At 64.5% G+C, this 17403-nt stretch overlaps 2 protein-coding genes across 2 annotated transcripts; both read right to left on the reverse strand.

Moving 5' to 3' along the window:
• Positions 1–238: 238 nt before the first annotated feature.
• On the reverse strand, positions 239–2025 carry HMX2 (H6 family homeobox 2). The gene is made up of 2 exons (XM_087824214.1): positions 1758–2025; positions 239–792 (listed from the first exon to the last, which is right to left on the reverse strand). The coding sequence occupies exons 1-2, from the start codon at positions 2023–2025 to the stop codon at positions 239–241; spliced, it is 822 nt and encodes a 273-aa protein (XP_087680340.1).
• Positions 2026–12251: 10226 nt separating this feature from the next.
• On the reverse strand, positions 12252–13943 carry HMX3 (H6 family homeobox 3). The gene is made up of 2 exons (XM_087824216.1): positions 13550–13943; positions 12252–12922 (listed from the first exon to the last, which is right to left on the reverse strand). The coding sequence occupies exons 1-2, from the start codon at positions 13941–13943 to the stop codon at positions 12252–12254; spliced, it is 1065 nt and encodes a 354-aa protein (XP_087680342.1).
• Positions 13944–17403: the final 3460 nt, after the last annotated feature.

Here is a 17403-nt window from a genome sequence, read left to right on the forward strand (position 1 = left end):
GTTTCCCCCCCCACCAATCAACCCAAACTCCCTTCCCCACCACCCTTCCAAAATGGTTTCCAAAGCGTACTGGCTTGTTTGGTGTAGAAAGCGGGAGATCTGGCCTGAGAAATGGGGGTCAGTCCCCCCGAAACAATCAAAACAAGAGGTCGGGCAGAGGCCATAAATAAGAACATTATACACACGGTGTATTTCTTCATATCCCCGGGCGCGGGGAGCGCCGGGCGCGCCGGCAGCCTCAGTAGTCCAGCTTGTTGTACAGATTGTAGAGCGGCAGGGCCGAGAGGCCGCCGCCCGGGTAGTAGAGCGGCGCGGGGAAGGCGAGCGAGCGCGGCACCGGCACGCGCAGCAGCGAGCTGTCCCGGAACACCAGCGGCATCCCCACCAGAGTCTGCGCCGACGCGTGGGCCATGTTGGCCGCCTCCAGCTCGGCCGAGAGCTGCCGCTTCCACTTGTTGCGGCGGTTCTGGAACCAAGTCTTGACCTGCGTCTCGGTGAGCTGCAGGCTGGAGGCGAGGCAGGCGCGCTCCGAGCTGCTCAGGTAGCGCTTCATGTCGAAGGTGGACTCCAGCTGGTAGACCTGGCTGCGCGAGAAGACCGTGCGCGTCTTCTTCTTGGCCGCGCCCGCCTGCCGCTCGGCGCCGCCGTCCCGCGGCCGCTCGGGCCCGGGCGACGGCGAGCCCGCGGGCAGGAGCCTCTCTTGCTCTTCCTTAAAGTCCGCGTGCGAAGGGGAAAGGAAGGGCGCGTGTTGCGAACTGGCGGGCCCTGCGCCTCCGCCGCCCTTGGGGGTACCTGGGGAGTGAGAACAGACGAGGAGACCATGGAGTTGGGGAGCCTCAGACACCCCCAGCTCTGGCCCGGCCCAGGGGGGCCGGCAAGCGGCCGCAGCCTCGGTCACAACCCTTCCCTCTCGCTGGAACCCAAGCCCCAGCGCCCCGGCTGTTATAACGCAACAGGAGAGAGAGCGAGACCCCGCTGCTTCAGCCCGGGGTCTCTGTGCTCCCGGCTTCGTGAAAGGACGGGTGGCAACAGGCGTGGCAGAGGTCTGGAGGGGGGCACGAGCGTCGTTTTTAAGGTGATTTTGCCTGGGAATAACTGAGCGGGAAGGGTTCCCCGAGCTCTACAGGGCGGCGTCATTGCACAGGCCGCTTGTTCGGAAACCAAGCTAAGGACTACGCGGGCTCCCCTTCTCAGATGCTGCAAAAGGAACCGGCTCCGAAAGGCACCATTGTCAATCGTCTCGGAGGGCTAATCATTCCGAGAGGGAGGAGGAGAGGGAGAGAGGGAGAGACAGAGACAATGAGAGAGAGAGAGACAGAGAGACCGACAGAGACAGAGACAGAGACAATGAGAGACAGAGACAATGAGAGAGACAGAGGGAGAGACAGAGAGACAGAGACAGAGTGAGAGAGAGAGACAGAGAGAGACAGACAGAGAGACAGAGGCAGAGACTGCAGTAGAGACCGGCGCACCGCTCAGACCCGACTTTCACACCTCGCGTAGGAAAGTGTCGATGTGCTTCGGGGATATTGAGGCAGAGCCGCGTGTGGCCGGCTCCGTGCCCCGCCCGAAGTACACTCTCCCTCCAACCCAGCCTTCCCCAAGACCACGCCGCGCAAGGTCGGCGCCCCGGGCGCGCGCGTTCCCTCCCCTCGGACCCGGGCCTCAGGCGGCCAGGGCTCCCTCCAGCCGGGGCCGGCGCGCGAGCCCCGCTGCCATCTCCCTCCCCGAGAGCTCGCGGGCCGCGCGGTCCTTACCCAGGCAGGGGAAGGGGATGGGGGGGCGGTGCTTGGGGCCGGGCTCCTGGGGACCGAGCGGGTCCGGGCAGAAGCAGGCGGGCGCCTTCCAGCCGTCGTCCGGCTCCTCCTCCTCCGAGGACACGGACAGGCTGCGCTTCCTGGCGGGCCAGCCGGCCGGCTCCCGCGGTGCCTCGGAGGGGCCCCCGCCCAGGATGGACTGAATGGTGAAGCTGGAGACGCCGCCGGCCGCCGGACACCTCTTGCCCGCCTCTTCCTTGCTGCCCATCCTGGGTTCATAAGAAATCGGAGGAAACCGAGAACTCCCTTTAGAGACGGTCTGGGAGGAAGGTGGTGCAGGAAGGCAGGCGGGGGGGAGGGGCGGGGAGGGGAGCCGGGGGGAGGGGGGCGGCGAAGCAGGCGAGGCGTCCCCGCCGCGCAGGGGGCGCGCGGGCACCGGACCGCTGCGCGGGGGTCCCTGCCCGCCGGGCTCTGGGTGCGCCCGCCCGGCCCCGGCGCGAATGCCCCTTCTTTGCCCGCCAGCTCTCCGGGTCCCCGGCTGCGCGGAGGTGGCGCGGCCTCATTTGCATAGAGGTTACCGGGACGTGGCCAATCGCAGCGCCGCCGAGCGGCCCCGGAAAATTTCAAAAAGCCCAGGCCGGGCACGCGGAGCCGGTGCTCCCCGGGGCGCGCGGAGGGCCCGGAGCGCATCTGCTGCGTCCAGCCGGGGGCCGCCGGGGCCGAAGGCGGCACAGGTTCCAGCCCCGGCGCCCGGCCTCTGCGGCGGCTCGGGCCGCTGGGACCCGGCTCTCTCCAGGGGCCGGGACTGCGCGGACCCGGAGCTGGGGCCGCCCGGCTCCTCCCTCAGGCGACGGGTCCTCACACCCCGGGCAGAGCTGGCATAGGCTGCTCCGCGACCCTCCCCCAGCCTCCCGCCTCCTCCCGTCCGGGCGCGCGAGCTGGGCGGGAGCCCCCAGACCACCGCGCCCGCGGGGAGAGTGGGGGGGACTAGGAGCATGCGCCCTGGGACCGACGCCCTTCCCGGGCCTTGGCTGTGCAGCCGCGGAGCAGGCAACTTCTGCCCTTCCTCGCCTACGGACCCCACCCCCGCCTCAGGCCCGCGGGGGCTGCGGGATCACGATCGTTGGTGGGCCCTGGCGGGGGCCGGGGGGAGCCCTAGATCTTGTGTCGAGTCCCAGCAGCACCATTTACACGCCGCGAGAGCTTGGACACTCCCGGCCCCAGCCGGAGCTTCACTGCCCGCAGACGTGGAATGAACTTCTCCGCAGCATCCCCGCTCCTGTTTTCAGGGTCACCTTAGGTAGGAATGGAAAAGCCCCCGAAAGTCTAGAAGCACAAGGCGCCCATAGTAGGTCCTTTGCAGACCTTCGTTGAACAGGCCACGCCCGCCCTCCGGTTCCACGAGTGACTTTTCGGTTGTTGTTTTCCCCACTTGGGCAAATTTTGGAGAACATGGAATTGCTGCACAAACAGAGGCGCTTTGCTCCCAGACAGAGGGGCCGGAGATGAGGGCAGGTTCTAGAGTTGGGACCTGGTTTTAGAATTGGGCAAAGTCGCCTCACATCTGGGCTGGGTGACTTCGAACAGGACACTTAAACTTTCTGAGCCCCGGTCTCCGTCTCCTCATTCCTAAAACTGGGGGGAGCAACGCCTGCCTCGCAGGAGCCCTGTGAGGTCAAAGTGCCCAACTCCTGCCCGGGCACGCGTTGGTCACTCCATAAACCTGCCTCGCTCCCTGTCCTCACAAACCCCTGGGCGCCTGGCTCTCGCCTCTTTAATTCCCGGGTCAGCTGTTACCGGATCTAGAATCAGCCGGGCGGGACCCGCGCACAGTTGTCTACAGAAGCTCCAAGGAAACCAAGGTGAGGCGAGGCCCCAAGGGGCTCAGGCCTCCTGGGTCTGCGGCCTCCGCCTCGCCTGGGATCTATCAAGAAAGAACCGATCCCGGCAGCCCGGCCCCAAAGGCGGCCAAGGGTGAGAGGAGACTCTGAAATCAGTCCCCACCAGTGTCCAGGCGCCGCACCGCCACCGTGCAGTTCCCTCCCCGCCGGCGCCGCACCCGGGGTTTGAGGAGAGCGCGTTTAATACCATCAGCCGCGGCGAGGTAGCGACCGCAGCCCTGCGGGTGGCAGAGCCTCTCCCTACTTAACTCCTCGACGGGCTCGTTAATGGGCTAATTGATTAGGAGTCGTGGGCGCAGCCGGGGCAGGGCCAGGCGCGGGGGCGGGGGCCAGAGGCTGTGCGCCCTGGCCCCGGAGGCCGGCGAGGGGCAGGTGCCGGCCTCCGTCACCGCATTAACCTCTTCGGGGCTCGGCGGCGGGGTCGAGACACTTTACAAATGGTCAGCTTTAATCATGGTGTCAGCTCATTAACCCAGGAGGACCCGGCGCTGAAATACCATTTGTGCGCGCGGCTCTGCCGGCCGGCGCAGGCTCCGGGGCCACGCCGCGGCCGCTCTCGCTCGCTCCCACCTGGTCGGGGGGTAGAGGGGAGGTTCCTGGAAGGGAACACCCGACTTTCTCACCCGCCTGCGGCCTCCCCGCCGACCACGGGCACCTTCCCTGGGCGCCGTCTGCAGGCGGCGCGGCGGGAGACTGGCCAACCGGAGGCGTGGAACCCGCCGCCCGCAGGGGAAGGGGGGGAGGGGAGGAGATGGTTGAACCCTCCTGAGCCAGCAGGTACTCGGTGCCCGCAGCCAGGAGCACGCGGGGAACATCCCGTCACTGGCCACTTGAATCCTCACAGCAAACCGGTGGTGCAGATCCTTGCCCCCAAAGTAAAGGCCAGGAAAGGGAGGCTCACACCGAGTGACCAGGCCAAGCGGAGTCACAATACTGAAGTTCAAGGCTGTTCCACTGTCAACACCAGGCCCTGGCATTGAGCTTAGGGACCGCCCCTCTCAGGACGTGGGGGCGGACCTGTGTGTGGGGTCGAGGGCCCCGAGGGTTGGCCTCTGATGGGGCAGGGACCTTGCGAGTGGGTGGCCAGGCCTTTGGGGTGGGCCTCAGAGAAGCAGCTCCGAAACCTGGGAGGGGAGGGTCTGGGGTCTGACCCAAGCAACCTGATTTGAGGGCTCTAAGCGAGGAAACAACCAGCCTGGCAACCCCACAACCTCCCCCTCACCCACCCCCCACCCCCACCCCGCCCCAGGCTAGTTTCAAAGTGAAAAGGAGCCATCTGGCCTCTTGCCCCGCCTCTTCGCCACGCCCACTCCAGTGGACCTTCGGGTCTACCCCAGAGGTGCGCTGCGCCCCTGCGCGCCCCGTCCACCCGGCCGCGCGCCCTGCACATCCAGAGGCTCGCGCTGTGTGCAGCGTGCCCGCACTTGCATAAACGCTCCCACACGCACATTCAGTCCGCAAACGTCCACTGAGCTCCCACTAGCGTGCGTGTCACACACACACACACACACACACACACACACACACACACACACCCCTCTAGGCTAAACCGGGAGTGTGATCGTGGGCACAGGGCGGAGGCGGAGAGACTGGACCGAGACTGGGGAGACTTCTGGCTCTGCAACCCCGTGGACTCTCCTCTGGCCTCTTCTCTGCTCTCCTTAACTGGTCACCTCTGGACCTCCCGTCCCCCTGCACACACAGCAGTCACACCTCAAGGGCCTGAGTGCCAAGACACTATCTTCCGGCCACTTCGGGCATCCAAGGGTCCCCGAAACTTCAAAAGCGCAGAGGCCCAGGCGCCCTGTCATGGGCCCAGCCCCGCTGCAAAACGCACTCCCAGGAACCCTCCGCTCCAGGAATCCCCACCCACAGACACCGGGTCTCGCTGCCCTCGAGGGTGGCAATGCGTTAACTCCGTGCCACCTCCGACCCCACCCCACCCTCCTAGTCTTGGGAGAGCCCCACCCCTCCCAACTCCATTCAGATTAGCAGCCGCTACCCAGGAGAATGACCCCTCCTCCTTTTGCGGTGGGGATAGGATGCCCTTGGGATGCCCCTGGGGTCCTCCCACCCCCAAGGGATTAGGCTTAACCGGGTTCCAAATGACAAACTTTCCGAGACTGAAAGGACGCTTAAAGTTTAGGTCTGGAGATTAGAGCGCTGCTCAATAGTAAAGCGGCCCAGGGCGAACTCGCGGACGCTAATAAAAATGGATCCTCTGTGCTCTGCGGCAGTCGGGAAATAGGCTGGCGAGCGGGTAATAGTGGAAGAAGGCTCTCCCCGGGATGACAGATGAAGTCATAAACAAGTTTGATCTCGGAATCAAGCTTCGATAAATATTAAACACAGTCTGACCCCCCCTCCTGGACGCCAGTGGATTATGATATATGGCGCGTCCAAACTTTAAAATAAGGAAATACCAGAGAAAATTATCTCAATAAATTTTCTAAGTATAAACGTTGATTATGTTTCGATTTTCATTCAAGGGCCTCTGCTGTTCGTTCTTTGGTGCAAATGACATCTCACGATAGGCTTTTGGGGGAAAGGGCTCCCTATTTGAAAGAGAGAGCCCCAGAGGTGTACAATTTATGTAATCTGCGGCTGGGAAATGAATTGTGTAATTTATTAGAAAACAGAAAGTCCTGAAGATTGGATCAGCATAGCCGAGTCCCGACACCCCCCACCCCCACCCCACATCCATCAAGTTCCAATTAACAGCCTAACCAGAGAGCTTTAATGGGTTTCCAATCTAGTGGCCTGATAGACTCATCAATTCCTCTGGGAGAAATTAAGAAAATCGACCGCCCCTTGGCGACGCAGTGTCATTCCTTTCTGCAACTATATGTCAAATTAAAAACACAATTAAAATTTAAACTGTTTCAATCAAAGGGTGCCCTGCAACCTATGTTTCACTTAATAGAACTTTGATGAAAATCTGATGCGTGCACTCCATCACCAAGGGGGGTGAGGGCGGAAGGCGCTCGGGAGCCCAGGGGATTCTTTCTATTTCTTTAAGACATTAGCGCTGGGGTGAGGCAGCCAGGTGAGTCCCCCTCACCGCTTGGGCTGAGCGAAGGCACCACGCGCTCGGAAGCGCTCCCACTCTCGGGCTGTACACCTCCCCCGAAGCTCTTTCCCTTCCGTCCGCAACCGAAAGGGACCCTTTGGGAACCCCCGCGACCCCGATTTTGGGCAGTGTCACCCGGAGCTGCATCGCCCGCAGCAGCGGCCCAGCAAGGGGCCTGGGCAGTGCAGCCCATCCCGGCCTCACATCCCGGAAAACTGCCCCACACCGAGCGAAGTTGTTCAGCATCGGCGGGCTGAAGGGTGCGAAGAAATCCCAGGTGGAGAAGGGAACCCCAGTGGGGCTGGGCCTGCGCCGCCGTGGGAGACCCCAGTTCCCAGCTGTCGCTCCCCCGACAGGCCTGCTGGGTGCTTGCGCAGGAGACGGGCCCCCGGGGACGAGTGCAGCCCAGGTCTCAGCTCCAGACCCGGGTCCCAGGCAGCGCATCCAAGGGCAGCCGGCCCAGTTCTCTCCGAGGCCCTTTCCTTTCTGCCGCGGCCCAGCCACCTCACAACCTTTGCAGGCGGGAGCACGTGCACACACGGGCGCGCACTTCCACGTGAGTGTGCACAGATGGCCCCTACCCAAAATCCAGGGAGGGCCTGCACGCAGGGGGCAGAGCCGGCGGGAAGCCCAGAGCAGGAGCCCCGAGGATTGCCTCCCTCAGGCCTTATGTGCACGTGCCGGCCCCGGGGTGTCCCCTGGGCTTGTCCAGCTGCGTTTTGGACCCCAAACGGGGATTTCTGTGGGGCTTAGGGTTCTTGCACTCTGACCCCGTCGGGGTGACCCAGTAGAAGAGCTATTTTCCCAGCGGCTCTGCAGAGTCTACTTTTGGGTCCCTAAAGGAAACCAACCCCCTGGATAGGTCACCTGGCCTCGGGGCGTTGACAACCGCAAGAGGTGAAGCAAAATGGTGGAGTCTTCTTCGAGGCGCACCAGGCCGCGCCTGGCAAAGTCCGCGGCCCTCCCAGCCTCCCCAGGGACGTTCAGGCGCCCGGTGCGCACAAACGGGCGGAACCAGGAGCACGTGGCCCGGGTCCAGGCAGCCCAACCACCGGAGGCCTCTCTAGAGCTGCGCGATCCTTTGGGCCCCATGGTTCTGACTCCCACCCCCAGCGCCCAGGCCGTAGGTGGCCCGGCAGGCACCGCAGACCAGAAAGCAAACCCCACCGACCTTCTTGCCTCCTCCACTTTCCCCGAGCGGTGCCCCCCAGCGCGCGAAGGGCGCGAGGGGAGGAGGGCGTTGTGGGCTTCTCGAGTGTGGCCTCTGGCTCTGGCGTGCCCGCAGCTGGCCAAGGGGACGTCCCGGCTCAGAATGAGCGCCCAGCGGCGGGGGCAGTTTATATCTGTCTTGCTGTTGTTTGATGTACACACACTTGCTCTATTTACTACCAAATAAAAGAAATACATCTGTGTTGCCAACAGAAACAGCTCGCGCGCTGGCTCCAGCGTCTCCCAGGGCTCAGTGGCCCGCACAAGAGCGCGCACGCAGGCCCGCGTGGGTGCTCAGAGCGGCAGAGACTGCACTGTGGGGACCTGGGCTCCCCGTGAGGCCCTGGCCCCTAGGAGTGTGGTGGTCCTTCCCGGGGTGTTGGCAAGCGTGGCTAGTTTCTCTTAGGTGGCTTGTCCGAGGAGGGGGCATGAGGCACCCCTGGGGAAGGGTTTCCCCACCTTGCTCCTTGCCCCATCCTTCCCATGGTTTCCCCAGCTGCCCAGAGTAACCTTGAACAAGGCGGGCCTGACTGTGCGTTAATGATGGCTGTGATGCCAAACACATGTGGGCAGTGCCCTGGGAGCCCCTGAGTGGGGTGTCGAAATAAATGTGTGTGTTGTGGTTTGTTGTTTGTGTGTGTCTGTCTGAGTGATGCAGAAAGGACTTAGCTGGGAAGCCAATGTCCTTTGCACTGATTGAAGATTAATCGGGACTGCGGACAGGGAAGGACCTGAGCTTAGGGTGGGAGGAGAGGAGGCTGAGTTCCATGTCTGAAGGGAGGGAAGGGAGGGTAAAATCGGGCCTGCTGGTTCAGTGTCCTGGGGCGGGGGACACTGACTGCCCTGGCTCCCCTTGGTGGACCGCGTTGGGGGAAGTGGGTGGAGGAGCCCTCACTCCCGCAGACAGCCCCCTCTGGTGAGTGGTGTCGGCAGCTGCCCTCAGTCCCTTGCAGAGGCAGAGGGAAGGGAATGGGGCGGCGAGGGGGGGGACCCCAGCCAGCTGTCCAAATGTGACAGCTCTACCAACTGCTCTCCTGGCCTCTCCTGACTGGGAGGCCTCAGAAGGACCTGCCGTGGAGCCTGGGATGCTTGAGTGTGGAGTGCCGGGGGCTCCTGGCTCTGCTCCCTGGCTCAGCCTCTTCTCTTGAACTAGGAGAGATGCCACAACCCCACCTGACTGGAGGGGAGGGGACATTCTCCCCGGGCAGGCTTCTAGGCTCTGGGAGCCCCAGCCGCCGGCAGCGCCACCCCGCCCACAGGGCGCAGCGTTGGGCTCCGCAGAGAACCCGGAGAGGGCCCAGGGCTCCTCTTTAGGAGGGAAGGGGAGGCCGGGGGAGCAGGACACGGGATAAACTGAGCGTGTGAAGAACCAGTTATTTCTCGACTTTGTAAAGACTGGGTCAGTCAAGAACCGTTTTCTAGAATCCAAACACAAATAAAGTATTTTCCTGGCGTTTGATAACATCGTGTTCTGGCCGTAAAATCTGAGGACGTGTTTGCTGTTGCAACATCGTTTTTAATGAGCTGTTATTGGCCTGTCCCGCGGTTAGTATTGCCAACAGTAAAAGGCTTCGCTGTGTTTGCAGGTAACACAAGGAACAACATATTTTGACCCCGAATTTCTGTTTATTTTTCATTTACGACACATGCCCTCGTTTTTATTCCAAACCAGAGGGAAATAAAGGGAGATCTATCTTCACTGAGGTCCCGGCTAAAATTTGGCCATAAATACTCACGCCAGTTTACTGGGCCAGTTTCCCGTCAATGGGAAACGATCCTGGACGCCTCAGCCACGGTGGAATCACGCGTGCGGCCTGGGTTTGAGGAACCCGGCAAAGCGCCGGAGAGGGGCTGGGAGGCAGCAGGCGCTCCCCGCGGACGCGCCCGCGGTGCTCTCCGCAACCTCCGCCCTCTCCCGGGGCTCGCCGCCCCGCGGGCTCCCCAGCTGCAGACGCGCCCTACCCGGGGCCGGGCGAGCAGACCCTGCGCCCTAGGGCACGGAGCCGCGGGGCTGGCGGGGGCGCCCCAGAACCCGCTCCGCGGGCAGGCTGCTTCCCCGCGGTCCGGGCGCCGCGCCCCGGCAGGCCGCCCACCACCAGCGCAGCGGCCCGGCGCCCAGCAGGCGCTGGAAACAGCGGGCGTGGCGCCTCCGGGAGCGGCGGGGACCGGGAGAGGGAGCTGGAGAGGCCGCCCTTGAGGCGCTGGGTGCTGGTGGGCAGAAAAGGGCCCGGCCAGGAGGAGACCAGGTCCTTTCGGTTGCCGCAGCCGCGGTCGGGGGTCTCTGTTCCCTGGCGCTGGACACACCTGGACCGAGCCCACACCTGAGCCGCCCCCGGAGCCAGGCTCCTCCAGGGCTGCGGAGGCCGCCCTGCCCCTGGGGCTGGTTGGCCTCCCGGCGCGGACCTCTCGCGGCCCAGCCTCTCCCAGTCGGACTTGGAGATCCGCCTGTGGCCACAGCTAAACTCTAAATTAATTCACTTCCTTCCTCCCTTCTCACCCCCCACCGAGCCCGCCGCAGTCCAGGCCCGCCGCCCAGTGGACAGGGGCGTCCTGGCCAGAAGCTCGCGGGGAAGGACGGCTGCAGCCCCGCGTCGGGCAACAGCAGCTGCGCGCGAGCTCGCGGCCGCAGGCGGGCGCGTTTCGCGTCCCAGAGGAGCCCAGGCTCGCCCCTCGCGCCCCGCATTCCTCCCGCTCGCGGGGCGTTTACCGCCGCGGAAGAGACCGGGCGGCCAGCGGCGGCGAACAAAGCGTCCTTTGTCTCCCTCCCTCCGCCGCCTCCCGGATCCCGAGGGTGCGCGTCCCGGTCGCGCGCGGCGAGCGCCCGGCGGCCCCGGAGCCCGGCAGGAAAGCGTCCCCGCGACACCTGCTCCCGGGAAGCCGGGCAGAGTCACACACGCGGGCGACACGGAACGCTTCGCTTTTCTTTTTAATTAATTCCGTTTCACCACAACATTAAGTGTAACAATATTTTGTTAATTTTTCTCTTTTTCTTAAAAAGGGGCTGAACCAGGACCGGGGTGGGGACACGGGAGGGGGGAGCCGGGGAGGGGAGGGGGGCAAACTACAGCAGAACAGCAGGTGCAGCTGACGGAAAGCAAACGGAGCGGGTGGCAGAGCGAGAGGCTCCGCGGAGTCGGGGGCGGGGGGCGGGGGGGCTTTACACGAAATCTGTACATTTATCAAATAAGTTAAAATTCTCCTAAATTGATTGTCCTTCACGTAAAGCGCTCCAGTACCTATCTTCCTCCGTCGAGCTTGGCTACCTCGCCTCGTCCCCTTCCTCCCCCGTCTCCTTCCTAAGGTTCCCGCCCCGGCCGGACGCGCCACCAGGACCGCGCCGCGGGCAGGGCGCCGCTCTGGGCGCAGGACCAGCAGGGCTCTGGGGCATTTCGTACAATATTGCACAGGTCAGACCTACGACAGCTACCGCGGAACAAAAAGGCAGGGGCCGGGCGTAAAAGATACAGGGCATTTTCCAAAAATATTGAAAATCACTCTCCAGAAGGGGTCAAAGTAATAAGAGTAACATTAATAATAATTTACCAACAAATGAAAAGTCCGAAAAATAAATGTCGCTGAGGAGTAAGACCACTCCCACCGGGCCGGCTGTGGAGCTGTTTCCACAGTCAGACTTCTGACCCTTGGCTGTCTGGTCTTTGCCCTTTAAACAAGTAGCGAACCCTCCGGTCCCGGAGCAGGACAGATGAAGAGGTAAACTGAGGCAGGCCTCGGCCAGAGAGGAAGAGCCCGAGTCGGGTCCTTGTAAGAGGCTGCTCAGGTTTTGAAAACTGGGAAGGCGAACTGATTGGAGAGGAGGAACCGCGCCCAGAATTCCAGAGACAGAAGGACCGGTGTGAATTCTCTCTCTCTCTCTCTCTCTCTCTCGTCCTGAAAACAGTTCGAGAGTAAACGAGGGGGGCTCAGGTTTCTGCACTTATTCGCTTAATTTCCCTTCTAGAAAAATAAAACCAAAAAGCCACAGCGCGATGCAAACTCGGTGGGAGGGTCACTCCTTTTCCAAAAGCTTTCGGCTGAACGATTAGACCCGGGAACTGCGTCTTCTTCCCGTTCTCTTAATAGATAAGCCAAAACCAAAAGTAGAGGGGAGGCGCCTCCAATCCGTTAGGGGCGAATTGCACGAAAATGCATTGCAAATACTTACAAAACGCTACCGATTGGGGGAGGGGAGGCCGGGGCCGCGCGCCCACGCCCCGGTTCCCGAAGGCCGCTGGACGTCTCGGCGCCCTGGGCCCGGCCCAGTCTCCTCCGGGGTCTGGGAAGGGGGCCGGGCGCTCCCTCCTCCCCTCGCGGGCCTCAGACGGGCCGTAGCAGCGGCACGGACGAGACCACCGGGTGCGAGTAGTAGACGGGGTGCGGGAAGGTGAGCAGCGGCTGACTGACGGGCACCGGGGCCCCCGCGGCCGCCGCCGCGCCCTCGGCCGCCGAGTTCTCGTGGTAGAGGATGGGCACCCGCACGATGCGCTGCGCCGCCGCGTGGCTCAGGTTGGCCGCCTCCAGCTCGGCCGCCAGCTGCCGCTTCCACTTGTTGCGGCGGTTCTGGAACCAGATCTTCACCTGCGTCTCCGTGAGGTGCAGCGACGCGGCCAGGCCGGCGCGCTCCGAGCTGCTCAGGTAGCGCTTCATGTCGAAGGTGGACTCGAGCTGGAAGACCTGGCTGCGCGAGAAGACCGTGCGCGTCTTCTTCTTGCGGCACGCGGGCTTCTTCTCGGGGCTCTCGGCGCCCTTCTTCCAGTCCTCGGCGCCCGGCGTGGCCGCCGCCGCCCCCGCGCTCGCCCCGGCCGCCCCGGCCGCCGCCTCGCCCTCCTTCTTGCCTTCCTCCGAGTCGCTCTCCTCCAGGATGATCTCGTCCGGGCTCTTGGAGTCCAGCTCCTTTTGGTCGGGGTCCGCCTTGAGCAGTGGCTCCGGGGAGTCGCGGTCTGTGCCCGAGGCGGGGGAGGAGTCTCGCAGGAGGGCTTTCTCCGACGCTGGGGAGAGAGAGACAGACAGACGGATGCACACACGCGCGCACAGACACGGCGGTCGGCGAGGCCCGCGCCTGGGGACCGCGGGCTCGATCGGCGCCGCCTCCGCGCCCCAGGCCTCGAGGCCTCACCGCTCCCGCCGGCCTCCTAATGCCCGGCTGACCCGGGACAGGGGCGCGCGCCCTAGAGTCGCCCTCCTCCCGAGGACAGGCGACGGAGCGAGCCCCGATGGCGGCGGAACCACCGCGTCCTCTCTTTCCCTCCGCATCCCCACCAGGGGCCCACGAAGAGATTCGCCTCTGGCTCGGGACCGCCCGCGTCTCCCCCTCCATCCAGGCCCAGTCCCCAATCCCAGCCTCCAAGAAGCCTCCCCGCTCACGCCCGAGGCCACTGTCACGGGAAACGCCCCGCCCCGGGGTCCAACTCCCCTTTTCTCACCAAGTGGGATTGGATTCCCGGGCAGTGCAAACGAGCGCGCGGCTGGCAGGCGCAAGCCGGGGGCCGGAAGAAGTTGGCCAAGCAGCGGGGCGGAGGGTGCGGGAGTCCCAGGGCTGCGGTGGGACGCAGCGCGGGGTGGAGACGGGGCGGGCGCGCGGGTAGGGCAGCGAAAGTTCAAAGAGCGGTCGGTACCTTCAGGTCGCGGGAGGTGGCCACCGGCGGGGGTCAGGGTGTAGGGATACCACCAGGCCGGGGAGCGCTCCAGGTAGTGCGCGGGCAGGGCAAACCTCTGCGCCGGGATCTCAAAGCGGGGGAAAGCCAGGTCGCCCACCTGCGAGAGCGCGAAGCCTGCGGCGCCCTCCAGGGCCCCCTTGGCCGCGGCGGCGGCGGCGGCGGCGGCGGCGGCCGAGGCCGGAGCGAAGAGCGTCCGTGGGGGCGGCTGAGGCTTAGGGGGCGGCCGGTGGTGGTCTCCGTTGAGCAGGTTCTTGATGGAGAACGGGCAGTCCTTGGGCGCGGGAGGCGGGGGCGGCGGCGGCGGGGGCTGCGCGCTGGCGGCGCCGGGGGCGTCGGGCCCGGGCTCCGGCATGGTCCCCTCTCCTCCGGGTCCCCGCGAGGGCGGGAGCGGGACGGGCGGGCGGCCGGGCAGGCTGGCGGGTGGCCGGAAATCAGACCATAAACGGAACTCAACTACGGGGCGCAAAGTCGAGGGCCGCCCCGGGCGCGGAGCCAGCGGCGGGAGGGCGGGGTGGGGACCCGGCCGGGGCGGGCGCGCATGGGGAGGGGCGCGGAGGGGCGGGGAGCGGCCCGGCGGCCGCACCGAGAGGGCGACGCGGCTCCGCGGCGGCTACGGCTCCGGGGAGGAGGCGGCGAGCGCGGTCCCGGGCTCGGGGCTGCGTCAATCCGGCGCCGGATGCTAATGATGAAATCAAAATGTCATCCAAGTTAAATGCGGGGAGTATACGGCGATTGGGCGCGTACAATGGCAAATGGGATTAGGCGGGCGAAGGCTCAGCCGAGCCCGGGCCCCGCAGCCGCCTCCGCCGCCGCCCCCTCCTCGCCGGCGCTAGGATTTTGGCGCTTTGGCTTCGGGCTATAAGAGCCCGCCTGTTATTGGCTTTATATAGTCCAATTAGGCAGCAAATGAGGACAAGCCTATTAGCACAAAAGGATATTGGCTCCCGCTAAAGAGGCACTCGGAGCGCGCCGGCGAGCGCAGGCGGCGAGCGAGGCACTGGGAGCCGGCGGCGCCCCCTGCCCGGAGCGCACTGACAGGCGCCGCGCCCCGAGCCTGCGCCCGTCTCCCCCCATACGCACCCCCGCCCCCACCCCCCGCAGCTCGGGGAACTGCTCCCCGCTGCCTGGCTGGAGGGAGGGGGAAGGGGCGGGCCGGGCCCGCCCGGGTCACCTCGGGGTTAGCCGCGTTCGCAGCTGCCGCTCCCCCGCCCCCAGGGGCTGCGCGGGGCCACCGCGCCCACCCCGCCGAAGGGAGACCCCGCGCCGGCCCAGGAGGCAGGGCGCGACCTGCGGCTCCAGTCAAACTCCGCACTTGCCTACGCTTTCCGGCCCGACGGCCTCAGCGTTTCACCCCGTGCCTGCCGAGGGCGCGGCAGCCGAGGAGGTTTGGGTTCCCAGCCCATACGGCCCGCGGGCCCGACGTTCCCACCCCTGCGGAAGGGTACGGGGTGTAAGTCCTTGCACCGCGTCAGCGGGCTCCGGAGTCCTCGTGGCCTTGGCCTTTGGCCCTGGGAACCGAAGAGCGAGCCTTTCCTTGGTAGCAAGAGTGGGGTGCATCTCTGCGCACCCGAGAGTGCGCGCGCAGAGCCGGCGACGCGTCACTCAGAGGGGCGGCGGGGGCAGCGGCGCCCCGGCACCGACGGCTGCGCTCCCAAGGGCGCTCTTCTCTCCTGGCCACTGGGGCCCAACGCTGGGGCATCAACTAGGACCCCGCGGCCCCGAAAACAGTACTTTCTCCCGGGAAGTCTCTCCGGCTGACGTTTGGAGCCGCCAGACGCTTTAACCGGCACACCGGCCTACCTCCCCGGCTGTGGCCGGCTCGCGGGCACCTGCAGTATGTCCCGACGGCCTCCGAGTCCCCAGAGAACCCTGCTGGACCTCGGAGGGACAGCTGGGCGGACATTCCCTCGACTCCATCGGCTGTAAAACAACCGCCCAGGTTGCACAGCTCCCTAAGGCAGGCATCTAAGGCTCCAGGTTTAAGCATCAAAAAATCAGAACTGCTTGCCGGGCCCCTTCCCTAGAAACAGCTCCCTAGTCAGAGGAAGGTGGCAAACCGGCCCCCACCCTCACCACCCGCGGTGAGCTTCCCTGCCCCCGAGGCCTTTCTGCGGCGCCCTCCGCCTCCCCCTCCGCCTCCTTGCCCCTTAGACCGAGCCCTGGCCTAACTCAAGGCCGCCCTGCGCTGGCGGATGCCGCCGCTCTGGTCCCCCAGTTTAGAAGCAGGTATGTTTTGTTTTCCAATCGGGGGCTTCAGGCCTCCCCCCTCAAACCTCGACGGGCGGGTTGGATGCTGCTTTCAGCAAACAGCCACCTACAGCAGTGACCCGACCTTTGCCGTGGGGACCTAGACGCATTGTAAACGGTGCGTCCGCAAACAATTACTATTATTATCATTATTATGACTCTCTTGAGTTTGTACAGGGCTTTACCGGAACGCAGAACGCTTCAGAGTGACCTGAGTAGGGACCAATCACGGCCCCGAGGCTCCAGCAGGGTGGGTCTCAGACTCGGGTTGTATAGATGGCAACGGGCTCCTGGAGAGGAGGGGACCGGGCCAAGGTCACCCAACCGGTGCTGGGCACCGAAGGCATCGTCTCGATGCGCATAGGTCTACACCAGTGAGGTGGGCTCGGCCCGGCCCGCACCCGACAGCCAGGAGGCGGAGGGCGCCGCGGAGAGGCCCCTGCAGGAGTGCGCGCTGTTGGGTGAGCTCATCTCCCGGGAAAAGGAAGCGCCTGGGAGGTGTTCGGGCTGGAAATGTGGGCTCTGGGCTGTGGAAACGCGAACCTCCGGGGCCTGGAGGGGTCCAGGTTGTCAGGAGGTGAGTCGGGACAGCCGCCCTCGCACCCTGCAGTCCACTCCCTGAGCCCCACTCTCGCGTCTCCCCAAGTGTTCCCGGCGTCTCCCCGGGGGGCGCAGGCGCGCGCGCGCCTCTCCGCGTTCTGTCCGGGGAGCGGAGCCGCCCCGGCGTCAGCGCCCACAGCTTTCCCCCCGCATTTCAGGGATGCTGGCCGTGAACGGCAGGTGCACAGTCAATCTTTCTTTCTCTCCGTCTTAGAGAAAGTTTGGGGGGTGGGGTCCCGGGCGCGGACGCGGCCGTTCACTCGCCCTCTGGCGAGGGTGTTGCCTCTGAGCCCTCGCGCCCGCTCCACTCAAAGTCGGGCAAACAGCGCCCTCTAAGGGCCGTCCTCCGAACCTAACCTGCTGGCCGGCGCGAGGAACCGTCTCCGCCCGAGCATTTAAAAGCCCTCGCGGTCCCACCCTTCCCGACCTTGGCACAGAACAAAAGCGGTTCGTTTTCTCTTGATTCGGGAGAAGCAGGGAGTGAGGTCCCGGGCAGGCCTCTGCTGATCTTTACCTGCCACCACAGGACGTTGCCTCGCCTGCCTCTCACCCTCACCCCCTCTTTTCCTGCCCCTGCTTTAGGGCCCATTTAATGTTCTCCTTGGTAACTGACCCCTGAGGAGCCCATCCTGCCTGCAGGCCAGACGCGAGCTTCTTGGGGGGCGGTGGGCAGTGGCCTGTCTTATTCGACTCCCCAGGACTCAGGCACAGCCAGTAACTGCTTGTGTTAATACCCCAGTGAATCAATAAATTAATGAATTCACAGTTCCCACTGCAGGGGCTGTGCCTAGTTGATTAGGGTTCTTCAGATAGCCTGGTGGTACCCAAAAGCAGTTAAAAAAATTTTTTTTAATTGATGAGAGAGAAACATTGATTGGTTGCCTCCCACACAAGACTTTTCTGTACAGGACGACACTCCAACCAACTGAGCCACACCGGCCAGGGCCCCAAGAGCAGTTTTTAAG

Source organism: Miniopterus natalensis, chromosome 14, assembly GCF_054644295.1.
Source record: "Miniopterus natalensis isolate mMinNat1 chromosome 14, mMinNat1.hap1, whole genome shotgun sequence".
NCBI lineage: Eukaryota > Metazoa > Chordata > Mammalia > Chiroptera > Miniopteridae > Miniopterus > Miniopterus natalensis.